Consider the following 24715-nt stretch of genomic DNA (forward strand, 5'->3'; position numbering starts at 1 on the left):
CCTGTGACTATGGATGATACAAGTATCTCAGCAAGAGGCCCAGTAATCACTTCCCTAGCTTCCCACAGAGTTCTAGGACACACCTGATCAGGTCCTGGGGAGTTTTCCACTTTTATGTGTTTCAAGACATTGAACACTTCATCCTCTGTAATATGGACATTTTGAAAGATGTCACTATCTATTTTCCGACATTCTATATCTTCCATGTCCTTTTCCACAGTAAACACTGATGCAAAATACTTGTTTATTATCTCCCCCATCTTCTGTGGCTCCACAGGCCGCCTCACTGAAATTTGAGGGGCCCTATTCTAGATTAGATTAGATTACTTACAGTGTGGAAACAGGCCCTTCTGCCCAACAAGTTCACACCGCCCTGCCGAAGCGCAACCCACCCATACCCCTACATCTACATCTACCCCTTACGGGCAATTTAGCATGGCCAATTCACCTGACCTGCACATCTTTGGACTGTGGGAGGAAACCGGAGCACTCGGAGGAAACCCACGCAGACACGGGGAGGACGTGCAAACTCCACACAGTTAGTCGGGAATTGAACCCGGGTCTCTGGCGCTGTGAGGTAGCAGTGCTAACCACTGTGCCACCATGCCACCCATTCTCTCCCGAGTCACCCTTTTGTCCTTAATGCTTGAAGGGGAAAATTTCTCTCTGGGAAAAGTTTGGGAAGTGGGACTAACTGGATAGCTCTTTCAAAAAGCTGGCACAGTCAGAATGTACACAATAGCCTCATTCTGTGCTTTGTAATTATGATTTTAGTTCATGCAACTAATCTTGCTTCTATTGGCATGGTTCTATCTGGCCATGTCAGGCTTACATTGGTAGTAAAGATTTGCAGGAAATAGCTTACAAGATTTAAGATGGTGATTGTTAAAAGAATAGAGAGGACATGAGAAATTTATGTTTTTAAACCCAGAGCGATGTGGGTGTTTGGAAGTCATTGCCCAGTTTGGTGGTTGAGATGGAAACCTTCCTCTCATTTAAAAGGAACCTGGGTCTGCACTTGACACACTGTTCACCTACAAGGCTACAGACCAGGTGCTTAAAAGTGGGATTATAATGGGTGGCTAGTTTATTCAGCCAGCACAGAGACAATGGGCTGAATGAATCTTTCTGTGCTATAACCTTTTTATAGTGTTGTGACAAAATGGAAGTTTTGGATTCACTTGGATTTAAGTGGGAGTGTTAACCAACAATTCAAAGCAGGTGTCACAGCCTCATGAAAAGCTAAACAAAATGCATTCTTCAAAACAGGCAAAGCACTTTGATGTGCTAATAGCTTGTCTGAAAAGTCCAGAGATGATACATAAAAGACATTCCTTATAATCCAACTGGATTTGAACACTTAATAATTAAAAACAATGAAGTGCTTGGACCAAACATCAACTGAATATAGCCAAAAGCTACTGTTAAGATATTGAGTGTGCTTTAATTTGCTTTACTATAAAGTTCAAGACAAATTCAACATTAAAACTGCACATAGATGATTCTTCTTTTAAAAAAAAAAGCCACTTGAATTGTCACCTGGATTTAGAGTTTTCGGTTTCCAGAAAATTACATTGTGTCACTGAAAAAATTTAGATTGCTAGATAAACCAACAGCCAGAATTAAAACTATAGTGTGCCAGAAACGTACATACCACTTCTTTAAGCTTTGCTTCTATTTCTTCTGAAGTAAGCTTCTTGCTGAGTGGTGTTTTTCTTAGTAACATGTCACAGTAATTTGCTAGTAGCTCTGGGCACTTAGATTCAGGTTGAGTTTTCAACCCAACTCTAAATTAAAAGAACAAAATAAAATATTTAAGTATTTTGCAAGTAACAATCCAAATTCACAATTATAAACACAAATGGAGTAAGATTTGGTTTTCCACTAACATTGTGGATATTGTATCCTGTGATTAGCAGCTGAGCTTATGCAATATTAGAACAGTTGCTAATAATTTATTTGTTTTATCCCTGTGATGCATCATGACCATGGTCGTAGTCACAGTGCGCAGGCAAGGAAAGATTGGTGCTCCAAGAAAGGCAAAGACCAAATTGAAGGATTTCAAGCAAGGAGTTATTGAAGAGATAGGCACACAGCACAATTATGATGACATCTACAAGACCTTAGAAAGGAAAAGGTCGTTAGGAATAGGGCGTAAGTTAGAAAAAGGTTAGTTGTTCAAGAGATCATATGGATAAACTGTGGGCTTTGTCCAAAAAGGATTCTGAAAGGAGCGGGATAGTACCTACTCAAAAAGAGCCATGAATGATGAGGGAGCAGGAGATGGGTCTCTTGGAAGAGTAGTTTTTGAAAAGAGAAAATGACTACATTTCTGAAAACAGTATATTTAATCTACCTCTTTTTCATTCTAAAATATCCTGCATCCTTAACTCATATGACAGAACCAACTCTACTGCTAAAGCAGATGAAGCATAAATGAAGAGTTTGTGCCAAATGTTAATAATCCTGTGGTTAGCTAAGGAGATGGCAGAAGTTATTAAATGTGGCACAGATTGCACCTCACTCACCTATAGCCTACTAAAACCTTGGCTCGATGCAAATTAGTTGATGTACGAAGGAGGTTACTGCTTAAAACCATGTTGTCCGAGCCCTAGCTCCATTGCTCTGAATATTATTTCTATCATATTCCATACTACTTCCTTGCAATTCATTTGAATGTTCTTTACTTCAGGGCACATGAAAAAAAGATTAGCTTTTGCAATGGATCTCACCAGTCAATGTATTGTTCAGTGGGCACAAATCCTTAGACAATATTCTCAAATGAGACTTTTTGATTTCTATCAGGGTATGATCTGATTTGATTATTATTCAATAATCCTTGCAGAAAAGTGAAGCTTTCAAAATCAATTCAATTCTGCCCTTTTGTGTATTCCTAATTTTAAAAATCAATCCACCTTGGGGGTCATGACCTCACCAACATGGCTGTAGGCTCTGAAATTCCATCCCTAAACGTTCCCATCGCTCTACTTTTGCCCCCATTAAGGCAGTCCCTAAAACTTATCACTTTGACCAAGCTTTTGGTCACTTATCACAGTATCTCTTGAGCTTCAAAATTAAATTATGTTTGGTCACAATTCTATGAAATGCCTTGGATATTTAATAAGTTAAAGGCACTGCAAGTAGTTGCTGTTGAGTTCAATTACAAGGCATAGCCACATGGGTTGGGTCCTAAAAGGGGTCTTCATGTTAATGGAATTCTACCCATTGAAAAGAGCATATTCAGGCCATGTTGGAGTAAGAAAGGAATTGGAAGAGAAAAGCTCTAATCTTTGGGGTGGTTATTCGAAGAACAAAAAGATGTATAACTTGCACTAAATAATAATATTTTCCAAATTGTTCCGTTATGCTATCAATGAAATATTTTTAACAGCCTTTACATTTTATAAAATTGTTCTTTGGAATAATATTGTACAAAGATCTCACCCTTTCTGCTTCAATGGTAGTTCAAGTTTAAATATGGTAGCATCATTCACAACTGCTTTATATGCCTGTTTGGGAGACATTTTTTAAATAAGACAAAATTATCAAAATGCAGCATAGCAAGTTTTCAATAATTTTGCAAACTAATAAAGACAACACAGAACAATAAAAATATTACAAGTTATGCAATTTATAACTTGTGAAAGAATTTTTATGTGCATGCAATTTGTATTGTAAACCCAGAATTGTGTGAAAATTATAGCATATGAGGAACAGAGTTCTAAGGGCTTCTTATATGACTGTTCCAAAACAAAAGTTATATTCAATACTACCTAACAACAGGAGACAGATTTGTTGCAAATTTATCAATAGGTCACTCAAAACAGTTTGAGGTCACTGTAAAGCAGGTTCAAATTCACAATTAGCTGGAGAGGAAAAAAAAGCAGTGCTGCCCAACATGAAGTCAGCTTGGTCTCCAAGCTGTACTGCCGGGGAGGCAACTGTGTAGAGGACTCCGAGAAGCCCAATAGTGGTTGGATATCTCTCAGCTGTTACAATTCGTGAAGAAGCTCCAGTAGTTATTAAGTGTTGGATTCAGGGCTCTGGTTAAGTCTTGGGAACTAAGGAGGCTCAGAAAGTGTGCCATTTTATAGGTCAGTACAGCTGATAGTGTGGGTTGGAAAACCCAGAGCAGTATTTTGAGCTGTACCATACTCACTGAACTGCAGTTTCCAGAATCAAGGAGAGAGTAAATTTTGGAAAAGAGAGTGATCAACATTAACAAGAGCAGTCATCGATGAAATCCATGATGGAACAGCTTATGAGAGGGAGTTTCAATGCTAAGCCATAAAGAATTGTTATCCCTTGTGAAGTTTGGATTTGATAACTCATCGTGTCATTAACATCAGGAGGGAGTTACTCAAAAACCTATAGGATCCACCTTGATAGCATTTGCTAATGTCCACTGCAGGCTGTTAGATCAGAGTCTACTATCCATGTTAGTTTTGAGCATCAGAATATAAGTCGCACATGTACTGGTATTATATTTCTGCTTTAACCTTGTAAAGTTTATTGTTGTTTGTTCAAGACAATGAAACCTCACGGCTTTATTTCTTTCTAAGTCCCCTGGATCTTACATTTGGTTAATTCAAAAATAAAAGTGATGGTTCTTAGCCAGACCATAAAAAATTTGGTGGTCTGGTCTTGGATCGTAACAAACTACATCCTATGCTTGAACCATTCAACAACTGGTCAAAGTCCATAGGTCTACATTAATATTAGCACTTTGCTACAAGGATACAAATAGCTTTTTTAAAAGAACTATAAGTGAGCTTTCAAAAATATTCCAATCTGAAAATTATCTAAATCCTCAATATCAAAGCAAATATCCACTTACTTTATCTCTAGCAGTAAGAAAACGAGGGTCATCTTGAAATGCCTCTTTTACCAACTTACTAAATCGATTAAACAATGTAAGCAACTGCTCAACGTATTTTTCAGAATCCTGTGAGAGAAAAATATGATTTGTTTTATGTTAAAAAAACACAATACACAGAAAAACCCAAGAACCAGAAGCAGGAGGAGGTCAGTGAGCCCCTCAAACCTGCTTCTCTCTTCAACACAAATTGTGATTTGTCTGATTTGTAGCCTCAGCCCCACTTCTTTTTTCATTTCCATAACAATGTACTTCCTTGACAACCTAATCTCTAAATAAACCGTGAACATACTCAATGGCCCCTGGAAAGGAGAATGCCACAGACCACTGACTCCCAGCAGTTTGGGGGGGGGGGGGGGGAAGGAGAAAAAAAAAAAATCATCGGTGTGGTCTCAAACCCTTCTTTTAACTTACTTAACCTTACAATAAATGTCAACATTCAAATCACTGTGCTACCTGTACAACTTGAATTACAAAGGTTGATGTATGTACCATTATTCCCAGATCCTCCTTTAAAGTAGAGCTTTGCAGTCTCCCTCCATTTAATGTACTTCGTTTTTAATCTTCCTGGAGTAGACAAGTCATACATACCACACTCGATCTGCCAAAAGTTTGCCCATTTATCTTATATAAATCCCTTTAGCTCTCTTAATAATTGCATCATTAGCAAATTTAGCTACGAGAGATATAGTCCCTTCATCCAAGTCATTAACATAGATTGCAAATAGCTCAGGTCTTAGACTAATTCTTGTGGCACACCATAAGCTACTGCTTGTTAACGTCAAAATGACCCATCTGCCCCTATTCTTTGCTTCCAACCAATTTTCAATCTATGCTAATACATTAGCAGTCACATCATGAGTTCTTATTTTGCCAAGTAATTTTTGGTATGGCAATTTATCAAATCAGTTTTTCTCAAGAGCATACAATACTATTTGATCTTCATCCTGCTGATACTTTATCAAGGTTGTCAATTTATCTACAACACTAAATGAAATGGAAGCTTGGCACATGGTCTTTCAAGAAATAACTTAATTCAGTTATGAAAACTGAATTAGGAGTAGTTTTTGGGTGGCACAGTGGCTCAGTGGTTAGCATTGCTGCCTTACAGCGCCGTGGACCCGGGTTCAATTCCAGTCCCCCATCGGTGTGGAGTTTGCACAATCTCCCCGTGACTGCGTTGGTTTCCTCCGGGTGCTCTGGTGTCCTCCCACAGTCCATGTTTGGGAAAGCAAATCTTAGCAGGACTTATACACTTCATGGTAAGGTCCTAGGGAGTGTTGCTGAACAAAGAGACCTTGGAGTGCAGGTTCATAGATCCTTCAAAGTGGAGTCGCAGTAGATAGGATAGTGAAGGCGGCATTTGGTATGCTTTCCTTTATTGGTCAGAGTATTGAGTACAGGAGTTCAGAGGTCATGTTGCAGATGTACAGGACATTGGTCAGGCCACTGTTGGAATATTGCGTGCAATTCTGGTCTCCTTCCTATCGGAAAGATGTTGTGAAACTTGAAAGGGTTCAGAAAAGAATTACAAGGATGTTGCCTGGGTTTGAGGATTTAAGCTATAGGGAGAGGCTGAACAGGCTGGGGCTGAGGGGTGGCCGTATAGAGATTAACAAAATTATGTGGGGCATGGATAGGATAAATAGACAAAGTCTTTTCCCTGGGATCGGGGAGTCCAGAACTAGACAACATAGGTTTAGGGTGAGAGGGGAAAGATATAAAAGAGGCCTAAGGGGCAACTTTTTCACACAGAGGGTGGTATGTGTATGGAATGAGCTGCCAGAGGAAGTGGTAGAGGCTGGTACAATTGCAACATTTAAGAGGCATTTGGATGTGTATGTGAATAGGAAGGGTTTGGAGGGATATGGGCTGGGTGCTGGCAGGTGGGACTAGATGGGGTTGGGATATCTGGTCGGCATGGACAGGTTGGGTCTGTTTCCATGCTGTACATCTCTATGACTCTATGTGCAGGGTTTGGTGAATTGGCCAAGCTAAATTGCCCATAGTGTTCAGGGATGTGTAGTTTACATGCATTAGTCAGGGGAAATGTAGGGTAATGGGTCTGGATGGGATATTCTTCAGAAGGGCGGTGTGGACTTGTTGGGCTGAAGGGCTTGTTGCACACAGTAGGAGTTCTAATTATAACAGTTTTTAAAGTTTCAGGTTTTGCAGTTTATCAGAGGTGAAATATTGCAGTAGGAGTTCTATTAGTATTTTTCTGCTCTTCTAAAATCTCTTTATATAAAGGATTTTCATATCTTTAAACCAAGAAACAGAAAGAAATACATCACTCCAACTTTTCTAATATATCCCAGGGCATTGTGGGAGGTTAGGAAGGAAAAAGCAGAGAACCTTGTAGAAGTATTTGCACAATCTATATCTACAGGTGAGGTGCCAGATGACAAGAGTGGCTACTCATCAGGCCATTAAGAAGGAACATAAGGAAAAGCCAAGGAACTATAGAACTGAGAATGTGAGCTTGGTGGTGGTGGTGATTTTGAAAGACGATATTTGTATGCATTTGAGGAGGCAAGGAATGATTAGGGATAGTCAGCATGGTTTTGTGCAAGGGAAATAATGTCTCACAAACTTGGTTAAGTTTTTTTGAAGAAGTAACAAAGAAGATTGATAAGGGCAAAGCAGTAGACATTGTTTACTCAGAGTTTAGTAAAGCCTTTGACAATGTTTTGCACAGTTGACTATTTAGTAAAGACAGATCATGGGATTCAGGATGAGCTAACCATTTGGATACAATATTGACTTGACAGCAGGAGACAGTGATTATGGAGGGTTGTTTTTCAGACAGGATGTCTGTGACCAGCAGTGTTCCACAGGGATCAGTGCTGGGTACTCTTTTGTTATTTTTATACATGATTTAGATGAGAATATAGAAGACATGGTTCATAAGTTGCACATAACAACTAAACTGGTGTTATGGCATACAGTGAAGATTATCTTACAAAGAAATCTTGATCAATTGGGTCAATGGGCTGAAGGCAGGCTTATGGAGCTTAATTTGAATAAACGTGAGGTACTGCATTTTATTTACAAAAAACAAGGATAGAACTTAAAAAGAGAGCCGTGGGTAGTACTTTCAAACAGAGAGATCTAAGGGTTCAGATACATAATTCTTTGAAAAGTTTGTATCTTTTGGTTAAGATAACATTTAGCATGCTTGCCTTCAATGCTCAGACCTTTAACTATAAAAATTTGGACATTATGTGAAAATTGTATGGGATGTTGGTGAGGCCTACTCTGGAACACTATCCCATTCTGTTTGCCCAGTTATAGGAAGGATATTGTTAAGCTGGAGGGGCGCAGAAGAGATTTAGCAGGATGTTTCTGGGACTGGAGGGTTTGAGTTATAAGGAGAGGCTGGGACCTTTTCCACTGGAGGAGGTTGAGGGGTGGCTTTATAGAGGCTTATAAAATCATGAGGGATATAGATACGATGAATGGCAGGTGTTTTTTCCCCCGGAGGGTAAGAAATTTCAAGACTAGGTGGGAGCAGAAAGATGTCAAAAAAATACATGAGGGGCAATTTTGTTTTAAATACAGAGTGGCTCTTATGTGGAATGAACTTCCAGAGGAAGTGGTGGATGCAAGTACAGTTACAATGTTTAAAAGGTATGAATAGGAAAAATTTGTAAGGCTATGGTTCAAGCGCACGCAGGTGGGACTAGTTTAGTTTGGGAGTATGGTCAGAAGAACTGGTTGAACCAAAGTGTCTGCTTCTGTTCTGTTTGATTGTATAATTCCATGAACTGTTACCATATAAATTAGGTAGAGATATTCTGAGTAAGATCACAATATAACTTTAAATTATTGTGGTTGAATAGACTTCTCAATGTGTTTTACAGGTTCTTCGAAATTTGCAAGTGAAAGCTGATCATTCAATTTTCTATCCAAATCTTAGGCCAGTGATCCTGACAAAACCAAGGCAAACACCAAATCAGCTCAAGTGACTCTTAAGTATCGCCCAGGGGTTTCCTTAATGTTGTTGAGAATGATCCGAGTGTGTATTTTTGAACCTATACAATGCATAGGGAAAGTGAGGAACTTTAGTTAAAAGGCACCTTTAAATACTTACAGTAGTAATAGTCTCTGCAGCTGCTACCATATCTGCCAATCCAGCACTAATAATGTGCTCTTCCAAATCTTTTAACATTGGCTCAATTCCATTTGGAACTTTATCCATCAATGTAAACATCAAATGTAGTTCTGCAGAAATGAACAAACACATCAACATCTAACAGAACATACTTCATTATTTGTGACCTTGTTCATTTATTGCTTCTGTCTTCCAACCTATCATAAATCTTCCTTTTGTCCTTGTCCCATCGAACCCTATTACATTTTTAAATTTTCCCCTGTTCTGAAAATAAGTAATTGCTCTGAAATTTAACTCATTTCTCTTGTCAGAGTCCTTCCAGCATTTCCTGTTCTTATTTCAGATTTCCAGCATCTGCAATGTTTTGATCTCAACCCAAAATCAGTTCTGAAGGGTCACTGGACCTGAAATACTATCTTGGCTTTATCTCCACAGATGCTGCCAGAGTTTTTCCAGTAATTTCTGTTGTTCTTTCAGATTTCCAACTTGCTACATATATAGCTAGTTAAGAAATATTCTAGATTAGTATTCCACATGGCTAATAATGCTAGGTCATTGGTTGAAATCATTAATTCCAAAATCAATAAAAAAGTGAATAAACATTTCTATATACGCAGAATATAGACAATCCAGATATTTTAAAACTTTTATTAAGATTACTAGTTCTGCATATAAATTACTTACACATTTTTAAATACTAGCTTCGTAGTTCACTATCACATTTTGTTTTTAAATAGAATTTGCTCAATTTATGAAGAAATAAAAATTCCAGAACTTGCCGTAACTACTAAATCACTGTCTGAAATGATTTGGAGATGCCGGTGTTGGACTGGGGTGTACCAAGTTAAAAATCACAATAGCAGGTTGTAGTCCAACAGGTTTAATTGGAAGCACACTACCTTTCGGAGCGCCACTCCTTCATCAGGTGGTTGTGGAGGACACAATTGTAAGGCACAGAATTTATTGCAAAACTTTACAGTGTGATGTAACTGAAATTATACATTGAAAAATACCATGATTGTCTGTTGAGTCTTTCATCTGTTCAAATACCATGTGTAAATCACAAAACCTTTTTTTAAAAGTTGCATTCTCAGGTTAACTGTAACAATTGGTGTTAACTAGACAATATGTTTAAGGTGTTCTCTGTCTATGCCATGATGTTTAGACTGATTCTAATCTAAAAAGTGAGATAACAGAGTTTTACAGGAATTGATGCAGTTTTTGAGCAAAGTACAATGTAACTCTGCAACTATAAATTCACCCCACAAAATGTGTGTGCATGTGGGTGTGTGTCTGGGTTGGGGGGGTTGAGTGTATGAGAGTGAGTGTATATGTGTGTGCATATGAGAGTGTAGAGTGTCTTAAGTCTGTGAGGAGGTGCATGTGACAGTGTGGGAGTGTGTGTCTGTCTGTAAGGGTGTGTGTGCGTGTGTCTGTGTGTATGTGTGTGTATAGGAGTGCCTGCGTGCGCGTGAGAGTGTCTAGTGCAATGGTGGTCACCTGTAGTGTGACATGAACCCAAGGTCCCAGTTGAGGCTCTCCCTATGGGTGTGGAACTTAGCTATCAGCCTCTAGTCGGCCACTTTTCGCTGCTGCCTGTCCCAAAGTCCGCCTTGGAGGACGGTCACCCGAAGGTCCGAGGTCGAATATCCTGGACCGCTGAAGTGTTCCCCAACTGGGAGGGAACACTCCTGCCTGTTGATTGTTGTATGGTGCCCATTCATCCGTTGTTGTAGCCTTTGCTCGGTTTCCCCAATGTACCATGCCTCAAGGCATCCTTGCCTGCAACGTATGAGATAGACAACGTTGGCTGAGTCACATGAGTACCTGCCACGTAAATGGTGGTATCCATATCCACACACTGACACGTCTTGCAGCACCTACCGTGACAGGGTTGTATGGAGTTGTCCTAAAAGCCGGGCAGCTTGCTACGAACAATGATCTGTTTGAGGTTTGGTGGTTGTTTAAAGGCAAGCAGTGGAGGTGCAGGCAAGGTCTTGGCAGGGTGCTCATCCTCATTGACAATGTGTTGCAGGTCACGAAGAACATGGTGTAGTTTTTCAGCTCCTGGGAAGTACTGAACAACGAAGGGTACCCTGTCAGTTGTAGCACATGTCTGTCACCTGAGGAGGTCATTACGGTTCCTTGCTGTGGTCGATGCCAGTTCCGACATGCCACACCAAGGAACTGTAATGACCTCCTCAGGAGACAGACACGTGTTACAACTGACAGAGTACTCTTCGTTGTTCAGTACTTCCCAGGAGCTGAAAAACTACACCATGTTCTTCGTGACCTGCAACACATTGTCAATGAGGATGAGCACCTCGCCAAAACCTTCCCCACATCTCCACTGCTTGCCTTTAAACAACCGCCAAACCTCAAACAGATCATTTTTCGTAGCAAGCTGCCCGGCTTTCAGGACAACTCCATACAACCCTGTCACGGTAGGCGCTGCAAGACGTGTCAGTGTGTGGACATGGATACCACCATTACACGTGGGGACACCTCCCACCATTTACGTGGCAGGTACTCATGTGACTCAGCCAACGTTGTCTATCTCATACGTTGCAGGCAAGGATGCCCTGAGGCATGGTACATTGGGGAAACCGAGCAAAGGCTACGACAACGGATGAATGGGCACCATACAACAATCAACAGACAGGAGTGTTCCCTCCCAGTTGGGGAACACTTCAGCGGTCCAGGACCTTCGACCTCGGACCTTCGGGTAACCATCCTCCAAGGTGGACTTCGGGACAGGCAGCAGCGAAAAGTGGCTGAGCAGAGGCTGATAGCTAAGTTCGGTACCCATAGGGAGGGCCTCAACAGGGACCTTGGGTTCATGTCACACTACGGTGACTACCGCTGCACTATATACACACACACACACACACACACACACACTCAGACACACCCTTACAGACACACACACTCCCACATGCACCCCCTCACAGACTTAAGAGACTCTACACTCACATACACACACATATACATATACACTCTCTCTCACACTCACAACCCCCCCAACCCAGACAGACACACACACACAAAAACCCACATGCACACATACATATATTTTGTGGGGTGAATTTATACTTGCAGAGTTACATTGTACTTTGCTCAAAAACTGCACAGATTCCTGTAAAACTGTTAGCTCACATTTTAGATTAGAATCAATCTAAACATCATGGCGTAGACAGAGAACACAGGGGAGAAAGTGAGGACTGCAGATGCTGGAGATCAGAGCTGAAAATGTGTTGCTGGAAAAGCACAGCAGGTCAGGCAGAATCATTCCTGAAGAAGGGCTGATGCCTGAAATGTCGATTCTCCTGTTCCTTGGATGCTGCCTGACCTGCTGCGCTTTTCCAGCAACACATTTTCAGCAGAGAACACGGGGCCAACACCTTCAACATATTGTCTAGTTAACACCAATTGTTAACAGCTAACCTGAGAATGCAACTTTTAAAAAAAGGTTTTGTGATTTACACATGAAAGAAGTGAAACTATCATGGTATTCGAACAGATGAAAGACTCAACAGACAATAATGGTATTTTTCAATGTATAATTTCAGTTACATCACACTGTAAAGTTTTGCAATAAATTCTGTGCCTTACAATTGTGTCCTCCACAACCACCTGATGAAGGCGGCGCTCCAAAAGCTAGTGCTTCCAATTAAACCTGTTGAACTATAACCTGGTGTTGTGAGATTTTTAACTGTCTGAAATGTTAGTGTGCAATTCAAGTAAATATTTAAACTAAAATAGGACATAGTGGTTAAGATTACATTTGTTGCCATGCAATAACTTCATACAAAATAGGCTACTGAATCAGAACTGCTTTGAATTCAACTCATTTAGAATCAGAATGGTGGGCACAATTCAACTTCGCACTATGAACTTGAATGAACTTTGCGCTGCATTTGCAAGTGCACAGACTCAACTAGAAGTAAATAACAGTTTTTTTTACATTGGTGGCAGTTGGGCACAATGGATGTGGAAAACCTAAGTGTGTCCCTTTCATGGAGGGCAGCATGGTAGCTCAATGGTAAGCACTGTCGCCTCACAGTGAGAGACATCCGGATTCAATTTCAACCTTGGGTGACTGGCTGTGGAGTCTGCATATTCTCCCAGTGGGTGGATTTCCTCCGGGGGCTCTGGTTTCCTCCCACAGTCCAAAGATATGCAAGTTAGGTGGATTGGCCATGTTAAATTCCCTGTAGTGTCCAAAGATGTGCGGGCTAGGTGGGTTAGCCATGGTAAATACAGGGTTACGAGGATAGGGTGGAGGGTGGGATGTTCTTCACAGAGTCACTGTAGACTCAATGTGCCGAATGACCTTTATCTGCTCTGTAGAGCTTCTAGGATTCTATAAGCTTGGCTAGAAAAAGCATAAAAAAGTTGTACAATTGTTTGGCAGTCTCATGGACGATTCTTCACGTCATAACACATTAATTGACCTTCACACATTTCCAGGAGGTACTATTATATTTAATGCTAAGCTTAAAAAGAAAATTATATTTTAGTAGATTGTGTGCATTCTTCTGGAGAATTTCTTTTGAAGAATTCTGGCTCAGAAATTCAATAATAAAATTGAAAAGTTGCGAAGATCTGTCCCAAAAGGTTGATTAGCTGTCCAATTTAAGAAGCAAAATAAAGCACAGCTAAAATAAAAAGAAACTGAAAATGCAGACCAGTTGGAACAAAAAAGCAAATAAATAGCTCTGACAAAATATCATGCATACAATTGCAATTTTATTCGAATAGAAGTTTTACATTTTGACTCATGCAAATAATGGTAGAACAATTAGCACTTTTACATTTCCATGCTGCTACAATAAAATAAATATTTTTACTGGTCATCATGCAATCATTTGGAATACCATCAAGAATAATTTGTACATCACCACCTAATAAAGAAAACAATATTAATTCAATAAAATCAATAATTACAATTTTACTCACTATCTGTCTCATTACGCTTGATCATGCCTGGGCATTCAGCTAGAATTGTCTCCTTAAATGAAGTCACCAGAGCATTCACACAGCACTCCATGAGCTGAAATAAAACTCTTACAATTAACAGTTATTTCAAACATTTTTCATTGCCGTCAGGACTAAAACTAATCTATGGTATTTGCACACTCAAAAATCCTTCAGGATCCTTCTAAAATGCCATTTCTTTCTTTCTCTAATATGATACCATGGTAAAATTTGCAAACCCCAAGTTCAATTAAAAGACCATAAATAATGAGGAGAAGAAAAAACCCAATAATTCCAAAGGTAAAAACTTCTACTTAGTTTATCTTGTAAGGACTTATACTTCCAAATGCTCAACTATATTAATTTCTACTTTTCTTCTCCACTGCAACACAGCAGCCTAAATCTATCCAACCTTCTCCTAACCCAGCCTAAACAGTAATAATTACTAAAAGCTTAGTAATTTTTTGTAAATAAGCTGGAGACCACTCACTAAGCTTTTTCTTTCCCTCTTGCCTTTAACCACAAGCCAAACCATACTCTACCCCATGGCTCCCACTTACCCGAGGCATGACAAAGTGTCTTTCTCAACTTCTTTCCTGATGAATCAGCTATGGCTCAGCTGATAGCACAAATCAGAAGATTGTGGGTTCAAGACTTACAGTTAGAGTGCAAACATCTGACTTGACTCTTCATAAACTAAGGAGGAGTGTGTTTTTGAAGGTTGAGATTTTCAGCTGAAAATTTTTTTATACGACACCTCAAGATCTCTCTTACAATATTTTGTAATACTTTTTATTGCTCAATCACCATCACAAAAACAATGGCTGCTTTATGAATAAAAGAGAGCTTGCTAAGCTCACATGCAATTGTTGGTTAAGAAAGTCTAAAGTTTTATCTTCTACAATTTAATTTAGTTTATAATTGAATTAAACTAAAACCTACAGTTCAAATTTTGTTGTTGCCAGCTTTACGTGAAGTTTTCACAAAGCTTACATTGAAAGAACAGCTTAAGAACCTACTGACACTGGATCCTTGTTAAGTTAGTCAGAACAATTTTTTATCTCATGAGGATATAAAAGTAGCCAGTGTTTTTTGGTGCAATGGTAATATCAGAGGGATTAATGCAGATTTACAGTAGTATTTGTCAATGCAGACTTGGTAGACCAAAGGACCTATTCTGTACTGTATAATTCTATGGGATGAGAAAGCAGAACATTGAGAAGTACTACAAAATACACAATATAACTCCAAGAAAAATACTTACAGCCTGAACAGAGTTGCACTCTCGTCTGGTTTCTAAATATCGAAGTGCCCTCTTCTCCTCCTCTTTTAATTTAGCATCTGCCTTTAAAAGAGATTTTACATATGTTTAATATAGAACCATTTTATTTTACTACTCCTCCCACTTAGGTTTGTGAATTCCATTTTTGGGTATGATTGCTGTTATCTGCAAATAATCAGCACTCAGAAGATACAAATGAAAATCGCCATTGATAATGTCTGCTTTGATTTTTGCATATCAACTTAACAAATATGCACATATACAGCAAGTATCATTTAATTATGGTCAACAGAGAAAGATCCTGTATGATTATTCTTCCTTTACTCACTAGCATGTATGGAGACTAAATATATTGCCCTTGCTAACATCCTAGCTGAAATCAATTCCATTATATTACTAAGATGACATGCGCTTTAAGAACTGCTATATTTTTCAAATTATGCCATTAGTTTACTTACAAATAATATTTCATACATTGCATTTAACTCACATATTTCATGTAATTTTGTACACCATTTTGTTGCAAGTAAGATGGAGCCTGTGTCCTGTAGAATCTTTCAGTTGAATCTAAATAAGCCTTTTCAAAATTATCACGATAAATTTGAAGTTTATCTTCTGGATTAGAACACAGGTTGACTGCAATTCAAGAAAAAAATTCAGTAAAGAAACATTTTGCACAATAATTTTTACAACATTTGTGGTACACTAAAAATAAAAACTTCATGCACTTCATTGTTTGTATTAACCAGCTTCCAAGTGTCAATTTTCGAAACAATAATAAATTTTAAATAGATTTGGAACAATCTGTTTTCAAACAGATTGAGGCAAAATATCTATAAGTGAAATTTAGTCAGCATCAAGATGTCAATCATTCAAAACTAGCTCTCCTGGACAGGATATGTTATCCATATGTCTGACACCAGATTCTGAAAACAATTGCTCCACTCAGAACATGGCTTCAAAGTATCACTGGAGAAGTCAAACATATCCACTGACTCATGGGAGTCTCTTGACTTTGACCAAAAACAAAATAGAAGGTTCATTTGGAAAGGCATTGATAACAGACTTTGTTGGGAACAAGAGGTAGTACAGACGAGGTGCTAAAGGGAGTGAATGAACTTTCAAATAATCCACCTGCCAAACCCTTCAAGTACACCTGCCCCCAATGTCGCAGAGTCAGCAGATAGATCACACATTGGATTCATCAGCTTTCTGAGAATCCAAACTGAAGTGTGAATAAGTTCCTTTGATTATGAAGGATTGCCTTACAGAAGAACCATGCAGTATATTTTTAAATAGAAATAATATTTTTTTTTCAAAAAGACATAAAAATATCACCAGGAACTGACATGTAAAACTTTACGAGCAAGCTTAAATTCACCTGTACAGAACATCTTGCCAGTTTCAGACAGTTCTTTAATTAAATGATTTGTTAAATGCAGAAGAAATACATTACTTACAATAAAGTCTTACCATATGATTCTCTGACTCCAATGACCAGTTGAGAATCAAAAGCTTCTCCTAGTCTTTCAGCATGAACTAATTTCATTGCACTATCTTGAAGACGATTCTTAATATTTGAGAAGATCGACTCATTCCAGGTGTCAAGCATAAGCTGAAAACATTAAAACTCAGCATGGAGTGAAGTTTGCTTTTCAAGTTCTATTTATTTTTGTTAACAAATAAACAAATTTTAAAAGACACTATTCACTTGCAGTATTAAATATGGAAGTGGCACTATGACTGGAAGTTTAATATTGTAGGGACCAGCCACAGAATATTAGCTAAAGGTTACCTTTAATGTTTCAGTGATCTGATTCAGAGTAAGGATGGACTTCCACCAGAAACACTCGCAGGTCATACACGAGTGCAAAATTCCTTATTATTATGGCGATGTGATGACCGTATCCAAATGCATGGTGGTAAGTTAGCAAATAGAAAGCTAAAATTCAACTCTCTAGCTCAATTACGGTTACTGCGTTCTTGTTCTCAGTATGTGTTATGAAATCCATCTACTTGAGAATTCTATATAATTTACTTTAACACAGCTACATGAGCGTCATGTTTGAACTTGGATATGAATACCTGTAATTGATCCATAACGGTATTGTAGCATTTTGTTCTAGTATTCTTCACAAATGAGCATAAATCTTAAGATATACATGAAGGAATCTAGAGGTATTCACATTTGTAGCAAGATCTAATTGTGTCAGGCCCTCCCTTTATTAGGGTTGACCTGCATGGATATAAATTGCAGTATAATAACAAACAGCTAATCAATCTGAATAATTTAACATTATGAGTAAAATTGAATAAATATTCAATTCTTTCCTGTTTTTAAAACATCCCATAACTGCACCTTGACTAACAAGATGAAGTCATTTATCAATCTCCCATGCCTTCCATGTTTATCACTAGGTTTTACTTGTGAGAAAACAAAGGATCCCACTGTGGATTCTTTGGTGTTATGTTCTTGTGATGGCTTGCCATATTTCTCAGAGGTAAACCATTCTACTTCCCTGAGAATCTTTAGGCTTTGTTATCCCTCTTTGGATCAGCATGATCTCACTCTGGAACTGAAGGGATGCCTGAATCACTGAAACACAAGATTTCAAGTGCCTCATGTTTTCTGCCCACGGTCAATAAAATACTAAAATCCTTGTTTCTACTGCTTGAGTATAAAACGCCATCAGCTGTATGAGATAGAAAGTGCAGCTTTGTGGACTAGTTTTGTGGCATTTTTAAAAAATCAGGACCAACATAATTATTGCATTTTTACAGATCTCTGATAATATTAAGTAGCAATACAACTTTGGGATAATGGGTGATTTTAGCATTTCTAGTTTTTGTACTGGACAAAGAGCAGTTGTCACTAAATGAGAAATCTAGTTCTTAAGCTTCTCTTTCTAATAATTTTCAGCCTATTCCTGCTCCTATGTTCACCTGAGATCCCAGATATTTTTCTGTTTCTCCTGGTGGTATGTGGCTATGCTCTCTTCTTAACATCTCCAGTTCTTCTGATGGTTATAGAGAAAGGTCTTCCCCAGATATTAGAGTGAAAATCCCTTGTTTTGTTGATGTTAAAGACAATTATTGCCATAAGATAATTGCACAACTTTCAGGTTACGCACCAATTCACCATGTGAGTCACTCAGGACTGCAATATCATTCACAAAGGTCAGGACAGAGAAATTTATACTTTTACCACCCAGGGACAAGTAGATTCTTCAACTGGTCTTCTGGAGGTAGAAGTTGAAGAGTATAGGTGATAAGGAGGCATCTTGCTTCATACTCCTTTCTATTTTGATTGGGGAAGTCTTGCTGCTGTTACCTTCAATTATGATAGCACTATTTGGCTATTAACCTGACAATAATTGTGCAAATTTCAGCCAGAGCTTAACTTCATGTAATAATTTGAAAAGTATTTAACACCAAACTGAATTGATGATGTTGACAAGATCTACAAAAGCCAGACATTTATATGATGTTTATTATTATTATGTGACACAAAAATAAAATGGGAAAGGAGCCTGACCATGGCTAACAAGAGAAATTAGTATTAGATAGAAGGAAGGGATATACAAATTGGCCAAAAAACCAATAGACCTGAGGAATGGGAACAGTTTAGATTTCAGAAAAGAAGGTCAAAGAGACTGTTTAAGAGGGGAAAATAGAGTACAAGAGTAAACTTGCAGGGAACATACAAACTGAGTGTAAAAGCTCCTATGTGAGTGAGAAGAGATGATGATTAGTGAAAATTAACATAGGTGTCTCACAGCCATAAACAGGAGAGTTGTAATGGGGAACAAAAAAAGATGGTAGAACAAGTAAACATGTTTGATTCCGCCTTCACAAGGAGGACACAAATAACATACCAAAAACGTTGGGCATCACAGGGTCTTGTGAGAGAAAGGAACTGAAAGAAATTAGTGTTAATAAGGAAATTGTGTTGGTGAAATTGATGGAATTAGATGCTGATAAATCCCCAGGTCCCAATACTCTAAATTCTAGGATATTTAAGGAAAGGGCCTCTAGAAATAGTAGATGCATTGGTGGTCAGCTTTCAAGATTCTATGGACTCTGAAAAAGTTACTATGAATTAAGGATAGCTCATGCAACCCCACTGTTTTTAAAAAAAAGAGTAAGAGAAAACAGGGAATTATAGACCTGGAACCCATTTCTCCCACACCAATCTCTTAATCACATTTACTTCTATAATCTTGCTGATCTTGTGCCAATCAGCTCGCAGCTCAGGTAGTAACTCAGAGATTACCTTTTTGGCTGTGCTTTCTAATTTAACCCCTAGCTCCTCTTAATTCCCTCAGCAGAATCTCTCTCCAGCGTCTATTCCCTGACTATACTATCTCCAATTCATTTTTCTTTTCTCCATCTTGAAATGTCTTCCTGTCCCATGGTGCTGTGGTCAGCTTGCTAATTTTCCCTATTGTTTTTTCTTTTGTCCACATGTGGAGCAAGAATCTTGAACCCATTGAACAAGGACAACAGCTGATGCTTATTCAGCACAATCTCATGGATCCCTCTACCTGCCTCACCCTCCTATTCCCTAATCTCTAGCTAAATTCAGCGTAGTTACTCTAAGGATGTGACAGTCTCCTGAAACAATTAATACTTCCCTCCCCTCTCTGACGGGTTGCCGTGCTGAAGGCTTGGACTCCAACTGATCAATTCTGGGTTGCAGTTCCTTGAGCGGCCAACACATGCTACAGAGGTGGTCTCTATAAACCAAAATGGGGTCCAACAGCTCCCATATCATGCAGCTGCAAAACATTGTATCGCTATTCTATTTAACTAATTTGTTTTTTTTTAAAATAACTAAAGACCAATAGAAAATTTAGTCTGCAAAATATTATTCCTTTTTACCTTTACTCTGAAAGCAACTTACAGTAGATAAATTGGCAGTTACTTATCAATCAATAACTTACAGTATTAAAGTAGCAGAAAAGATTCACAATAATTTAAAACAGTATAAAGTAGAATCAAATAAAGATTAACATCACTCAGTCAGCTGGTTGTCCTTCTGGGCACTGTGACTTTAGCACCAAAGCTCTGCCCCTAGACTGCACCAGCCATATGCTCACCAATTCATTGCTCTTTTTTAAAAAAAATAAACGGTGAAGCTCCTGACTCACCTCTTACACTTTTAAACCTGCAAAAGCAGATGCATGCGGGTAAATGTGAGGTTGTCCACTTTGATAGCAAAAGAAGGAAGACAGATTATTATATAAATGGATATAGATTGGGGAAGGGGAGGCACAACAAGGTCTGAGTATAGTTGTACAGTAGTTGCTGAAAATAAGCATGCAGGAATAGCAGGTGAAGAAGGCAGCAAATGTCATCCTTATTGTCATCCTTCACAGTGACAGGATTCAAGTTTTTAGATTAGATTAATTAGATTACTTACAGTGTGGAAACAGGCCCTTCAGCCCAACATGTCCACACCGCCCCACCGAAGCGCAACCCACCCATTCCCCTACATTTACCCCTTACCTAACACTACGGGCAATTTAGCATAGCCAATTCACCTGACCTGCACATCTTTGGACTGTGGGAGGAAACCGGAGCACCCGGAGGAAACCCACGCAGACACGGGGAGAATGTGCAAACTCCACACAGTCACTCGCCTGAGGCGGGAATTGAACCCTGTCTCTGGCGCTGTGAGGCAGCAGTGCTAACCACTGTGCCACCATGCCGCCCACAAAGGTCAGGAACAGGAATATTTTGATGTAATTGTACACAGCCTTTGAGAGACCACGCCTGGAGTATTATGTGCAGGTTTGGTCTCCTTATTTGAGAAAGGGTGTTCTGACTCTGGAGGTAGATAAACAAAGGTGTATGGACCAACCGACGAAGGGCTTATGCCCGAAATGACAACTCTACTATCACAAAGCTAGTCCATTTTTCTCCAAAAGCTGTTCCTTGGCTCAAGGATACTCTGTCCTTGATTTTTTTCAGAGGGGTAATAAACCAGCTGGGCTCCGATCATACTGGTTTGATACTGAGATGAGAAGGATTTTGAAAGGGCCTTTGTTTACATGTAAGCAGATGAGACTTCAGGCCAAAGTGGTCATGTTTTAGAAGTAACTCGTAGAATGAAAGGGGAGTGCTCAGCTCTCCAGCTGAGCAGTTTAGTTCAGAACTGCCTGAGATTTCAACAGTGAGCTGTGTGGAAACAAACTCTCTCTTCTGCCCTTCTAACTTCAACCTGTAAGCATCTGACCCTTTTTTATACTGTGTTTTAATAAGGGGGCTTGCTTATTGGGACCGTTGTGCAAGTCTAGTTTGGATAGACTGAGTTCTGAAGCGGTTCTTTATTCTGTTCTTAGAATTTCATTGTGCAATTTTGTGAATAATTGTTTTAACTGTTTTATACCTGGTAGTCAACCTCACTAACGTAATCCGGGTAATTTTTACTGTACAATTACTGAAACAAATCGCAAAGTTAATAGTCTGGGCTACCTGCTTAAGAATATTTTGAGTGGTCTGACCTAGTCCATAATACTACTGCTTCTCAGATGCTGCCTAACCTGCTGTACTTTATCCAGCACCACATTTTTCGACTCTGACTCTCCAGAATCTGCAGTCCTCACTTTCTACTTATTACTGGGATGTCAGGAATGATGTATAAAGAGAGATTGGATTGATAAGGATCATATTCACTGGAAGATTGAGTGATAGGTGGGAGATCTCATAGAAACTTATAAAATTCTAACATTACTAGTTGGGTTAAACCTATAGAGATGATTAGACTGTCCAGAACTGGGGGGGGGGCACAATTTAAGTATATGGTGGATACTGGACTGAGATGAGTGGAACGTTTTGCACCTATAGAGTGATGGGTCTGTGGAACACTCTGCCACAGAAAGCAGGTGAAGCCAAAACATTATCTAACTCACCTTTGATAATATTCAAAGTTCTTCGTGCTAATGGATTGAAAGGGTATGGGGAGTAAGGAGGAACAGGACACTGCATCAGATGATCATCCATGGTCACAGTGAAAGGTGGAGCAGAGCCAAAGGGCCAAATGGCTACACCTTCTCCTATTTTCTTTGTTTTACTTCCTCATCATTTAGAAGGATAGCAATGTTTTTGAAATATCCAGGGATTGTGACAAGGAGCCTTTTTTGGTCTAGGGCTTATTTCAACTGTGTCGCTCAGTCTTTTGGCCAGGACTTGTGTAGAGAGAAGAAGTAACATTGGGAGGGTCACCAGTTATGTATGTTCTTCAGAAGATCTGGGTCTTCAGATATGGGTGTGAAGATTGCTCGACTATTTTTCAATGCACTTGAAATTATTTTAGATTTCACATGAAGAGAGAAGAAGCGATAAAGTATTTTTTTGGGGATATACAGGTTTTCTAAAGCATACCCCATCTGGATCTGCTACACCATTTTCACCAATCCCTTTAATGGTTAACATTACTTATCCTTCCTCTATTGGCTTCATTTGTGGTGCGATTTCCGTATGTGCAAAACATTTTCTCAAATTTGCCTTATTATTAGGTGTGGGAGGTTTTGTTTGAAAACTCTATGGTTAGTCTATGATGAGGGGCAGGAAGAAATGACTAATGCTCCCACAGTCTGCCTGTTCTTTTATATAAAATTTGAGTGTCTGAAATATGCTTCTCCAAGTTGGCCTTCTTTTCTTCTCACCATTGTTTATGTGGCTCTTACCTTTAGATGTTGCTCTCTGTTTAACTAAGTTCCTTTAACTGATCTTTAGTCAATACCATTTCAGTTATGGGCGTGACTAGCCCAATGGTGAGCCCACTGGCTTGACGGTTGAGTTGCACATCTGTAAATGTTTTGGCCTGCACGATCTGATCATCCCAGTCCCAATGTTCTGGATACTCACCAGGTATCTAAGTATTCTGTTTAGGTATAAATACTCTTCCGTGAGGATGGCAATCTCATCTATTAACTTCACTTTTGAAGCCTTCCTTCCAAAGGAGTTTGTTATGGGAGTCTTATCGTGTAAAATTCTGTAATGCTTTTCTTTCATAAGCGATCTGTTTAGTGGTTTTAGTGGTGAGAATACTTGTGTAGCAGCCACTAAACCTCTTTTCAAGCTCAACAAGATGATTAATTTTTTCTTCAGTTCATTTGTGTGGCTGCTTCCCAGGATGGGATTTTGTTTGCAGAGCTGCCAGGCATTCCTCATTCTGGAAAGCCACATGCTCAATGTGTTTATGTTGTCCAAAGCCAACTTTCGATGTAAATTTGAGAATGCAAAAGTGCCAAGTCGTTTCCACCTGCTTGGTTATTTCCCTATTGACCACAGTCTGATTTTAAAAATCAAAGCTGCAACTATATCTGCAAACCTTGAGTTCCAATTATCCACTGGCAGTGAACCCACTTTCATCAAATGACTACACTTGGTGTTCCCCCATGTTTAACTAGTATAAAATTATATAAAAACAAAGACAGAGTTTCCAACTTTTAAATGGAAAGTGAACTATATCTTTACGAACTGGCCTATTCAATCCTTTATCCTTTAACTAGATTTCAGCTGAGTAATAGAATGTTCTTGACTCCACATACCCTGTATACAGTTTGAAGAGAGCTGATGATATTACAATAAACAAACCCTTTATTTATGAACATCTCCCCCATGTACTGATAAAGGAAGTAAGATTTTACATCAATTTCTGCAGCCCACCAAATCTGACCCTTTGCACATTGACAATTTCCTTTGCAGCACACGAAAATAACACCGAGCAGTACAGCATTTCCTCACTAACGCAATCTCAATTCACATTCTATTTCTATTCAAGTCACATGAATAGAAATTTCCAACTCAGAGATGTAATTGTTACCAAAACTGACATCAAAATAAAGTCAAAAATAGATTAAATCATGCCTGCACAAATCTGTACTAGGTTTTAATGAAAACTGATCCTAACTTTAGCATTATCTTTAAAGCATGTTAACGTATATCCAATAACATTAACAGCTTTAGAATCATTTAAAATAGAACAAAGTACTTATCCAGTACAATAAAGAGAAAATCATTTAAAAGTTCACGTTGATTTCTATTCCAAGTGCACAATTGTGTGCAATATACACGCACATTAACCAAAGAAAGTATAAATCTTGTACAGCATCAGTTAACCCTGTCAAAAAAATTCTACATTATTCAAATATTAATCAAAAACATTTCAGTAATAGCTGTGAATCAGAAGGTGAAAAGGAGAAAGGAACTTGTTGAAATTACAATCATGAGGGAAGTGGCATGAAGCAACCTGATGGAGCTGTGGGCTGACAAATCTCTTAGTCAAGATGGACTTCATCCCAGAGTCTTAAAATAGGTTTCTAATGAAGTTGTAAATGTGTTGGTATTAAGTTTCCGTTATTTATTAGCTATAGTAAGGTTCTATCAGTCTGGAAAATAGCAAATGTAATGCCCTTGTCAAGTAGGGAGGAGGCAGGAAGCATGAAGCGAGATAGTC

At 38.8% G+C, this 24715-nt stretch overlaps 1 protein-coding gene across 2 annotated transcripts in view; it reads right to left on the reverse strand.

Moving 5' to 3' along the window:
- LOC140481378 (cullin-5) overlaps positions 1–24715 on the reverse strand; it is an 81097-nt gene that overhangs the window by 27760 nt on the left and 28622 nt on the right. For both annotated transcript variants that reach the window (XM_072577473.1, XM_072577472.1), the window contains exons 5-12: positions 16723–16864; positions 15740–15885; positions 15232–15312; positions 13950–14043; positions 8970–9100; positions 4838–4945; positions 3445–3509; positions 1655–1787 (exon numbers count right to left, since the gene is read on the reverse strand). In XM_072577473.1, coding sequence (XP_072433574.1) covers positions 1655–1787; positions 3445–3509; positions 4838–4945; positions 8970–9100; positions 13950–14043; positions 15232–15312; positions 15740–15885; positions 16723–16864 — 900 coding nt within the window. The remainder of the gene's footprint in view (positions 1–1654; positions 1788–3444; positions 3510–4837; positions 4946–8969; positions 9101–13949; positions 14044–15231; positions 15313–15739; positions 15886–16722; positions 16865–24715) is intronic.

The sequence above is a fragment of the Chiloscyllium punctatum genome, chromosome 9, assembly GCF_047496795.1.
Source record: "Chiloscyllium punctatum isolate Juve2018m chromosome 9, sChiPun1.3, whole genome shotgun sequence".
Taxonomy (NCBI): domain Eukaryota; kingdom Metazoa; phylum Chordata; class Chondrichthyes; order Orectolobiformes; family Hemiscylliidae; genus Chiloscyllium; species Chiloscyllium punctatum.